Source organism: Cordyceps fumosorosea (assembly GCF_001636725.1).
Source record: "Cordyceps fumosorosea ARSEF 2679 chromosome Unknown scaffold_251, whole genome shotgun sequence".
Taxonomy (NCBI): Eukaryota; Fungi; Ascomycota; class Sordariomycetes; order Hypocreales; family Cordycipitaceae; genus Cordyceps; species Cordyceps fumosorosea.
In genome coordinates, this window is record NW_017387551.1 from 1 (window position 1) to 2,204 (window position 2,204).

The window sequence follows — 2,204 nt, forward strand, 5'->3', positions numbered from 1 at the left end:
CCCCTGCCGACCTGCCTTCAGACATACAGGGGGAGTCCTCGTGCACAATTTCCGGTATCGAATCGCCCTCCATCAGGCAAGCTGCAGCAAGGTCGTTGCATCGCAGACTGTTCCCCAGCATTCAACCAGAAGAGCCACACGAAATCGGAGAAGAGACTACTTTGGTAGGCATAGACGATTCCAGCGCCCCTGTTACCCCTGACCTTTCTTCTTCGGAAAGCGACGAGGACATGTCCAACGACGTGAACTTCACTGGAAAAGCCGTGGAGCTCGAGCATCTCCTCACCCACGCAACCGTCTACTTCCTATCCAAACCCTCCAAGTTTACCCTGGAAAAAACGAAGACTGGTTTCGTTGCGTCCAAATTCCGCGGTAAAGCTCTGGACTGGCTCACGTCAAAACTGAAGGATACACCAACTTTCCTCGATGAATGGGAACCATTCGAGGACACGCTCCGGGACACGTTTTTGCCATCCCAGGACACTCAGAAACAATCGGCAGACCTCGCTCTACGTTCTCTTCGCCAGAAAGGCTCGGCTCAACAATACGCGTTGGAGTTTGATAAACTCATGGTTGCACTCAACTACGACACCGCTAGCCGCATGGTCGCTTTTCGTGCTGGTCTCAAACCAGAAGTGAAGAAACAGCTCGTCGGGGACTCGAGCACTACGTATGAGGAGTTGCGCAGCACCGCCATCAGCTACGATGAAGAACTGTTCTCCCTGCGCTCCCAGCAGCGCCGCCGGCGTGGCAAAGGGCCCGCCTCAACTAATAAAAATACCAATTAATACGACACCGGGTTTCCACTCCTGGAAACCACACAAGTTCCGCTACTCTCAGACGGATCTTACGACAATCAGCTCCTGGGTTACATCAAATTTGGCAAATGGTATCATCGAAAATTCGCACGCAATGAGTCGAGTCTCTCTACTCCTCATTCCTCGCGACAACGACCTACCCCGCGTGGTAGGCGACTTTACACCCCTCAACCGTGTCTCAATTCCACTCTCCTACGACACGCCTAACACGGAGGATATGTTCCACACAGCCTCCCGCCACCGTGTTTTCTCCAAAGTGGATATCAAGGATGCGTTCCACCACCTCATCCTTGACGAAACAAGCAGACACCTCACCGCCTTCGCGACGCCGGACGGAGATTTCCAATACTGCCGTCTACCGCAAGGGTGGTGCAACTCACCTGCCTACTGGCAGAGGTTTATCACCTTCGTTCTCCGAGGCCTTCTCGGCCTAAGCTGCTTTGCATTCGCGGATGATATCATCATCTACGGCATGACCGATAAGGAATTATTTGTCCGCGAGCGGCAAGTTCTAAAACGCCTGAACAGTGCAGGTCTTGTTCTGAACTATAAAAAATGCCTATGGCACAAGCCATCAGTCCCTTACTTGGGTACCCGCCTAGGGCACGGGACGATTTCCCCCATCGTCCCCACTGCAACGCTGGAAAACTGGCCAATTCCTCGGCATAAGAAACAACTACAGGAATTCCTCGGCACAGTCAACGCCTTCCGGCCTTACATTCCCAACCTGTCAGCACTAGTGGCCGACATTACCCCACTCACTGGGAATGCCCCCTGGAGGTGGAATGCAACCACCACCTTATCCTTTCAAAGGATACGAGACGCCTGCCTGCGCGCCATGACCATACATACACATACCCCGGGCGCACGGCTGGAACTCATCCTCGACGCGAGTCTTAAGGGACTCGGCGCAATATTGAAAGAGAACGGACGAGTCACCGCGATAATATCCCGCAAACTCTCTGCGGCGGAGCGCAATTACGACACTTGCGAACGCGAGTTGTTGGCCTCAGTTTGGAGCACCCAGCGGTTAGCCCACTGGCTACGAGACTCTCCCCACACCACCATCTATACTGATCACGAGCGACTAGTGGAATCCCTGCGGCCCAGTGTGACGCACCGCAGGCGGAATAGATGGATTGATTGGTTAAACAATTTCCCCCTGAAGTGGGTGCACATACCGGGACGGCTTAACCCGGCAGATGGGCCGTCCCGCTTATGGGATGACGTGGCATGACTCAGCGGAGATTGAGTGGGCCTCACGTGCGATCCACACTTGAAATCGCACTATATAAGTAGCAACCTCAACGTAGCTTTAGGATTTTCCCTTTTGTTCTTTACTTATTCAAAATACAACAATTCTGACCTCATGCTCTCGTCTCCACT

General features: G+C 53.2%; 2 protein-coding genes across 2 annotated transcripts; both read left to right on the forward strand.

Moving 5' to 3' along the window:
• Nucleotides 1–230: 230 nt before the first annotated feature.
• ISF_10058 (Retrotransposon gag protein) lies at nucleotides 231–788 on the forward strand (the record flags this gene model as incomplete). Its single annotated transcript, XM_018853655.1, has 1 exon — nucleotides 231–788. The coding sequence occupies one exon, from the start codon at nucleotides 231–233 to the stop codon at nucleotides 786–788; it is 558 nt and encodes a 185-aa protein (XP_018699155.1).
• A 124-nt stretch (nucleotides 789–912) lies between these two features.
• On the forward strand, nucleotides 913–1,952 carry ISF_10059 (reverse transcriptase; the record flags this gene model as incomplete). The annotated part of the gene is made up of 2 exons (XM_018853668.1): nucleotides 913–1,847; nucleotides 1,910–1,952. The coding sequence occupies 2 exons, from the start codon at nucleotides 913–915 to the stop codon at nucleotides 1,950–1,952; spliced, it is 978 nt and encodes a 325-aa protein (XP_018699156.1).
• Between the last annotated feature and the right edge of the window lie 252 nt (nucleotides 1,953–2,204).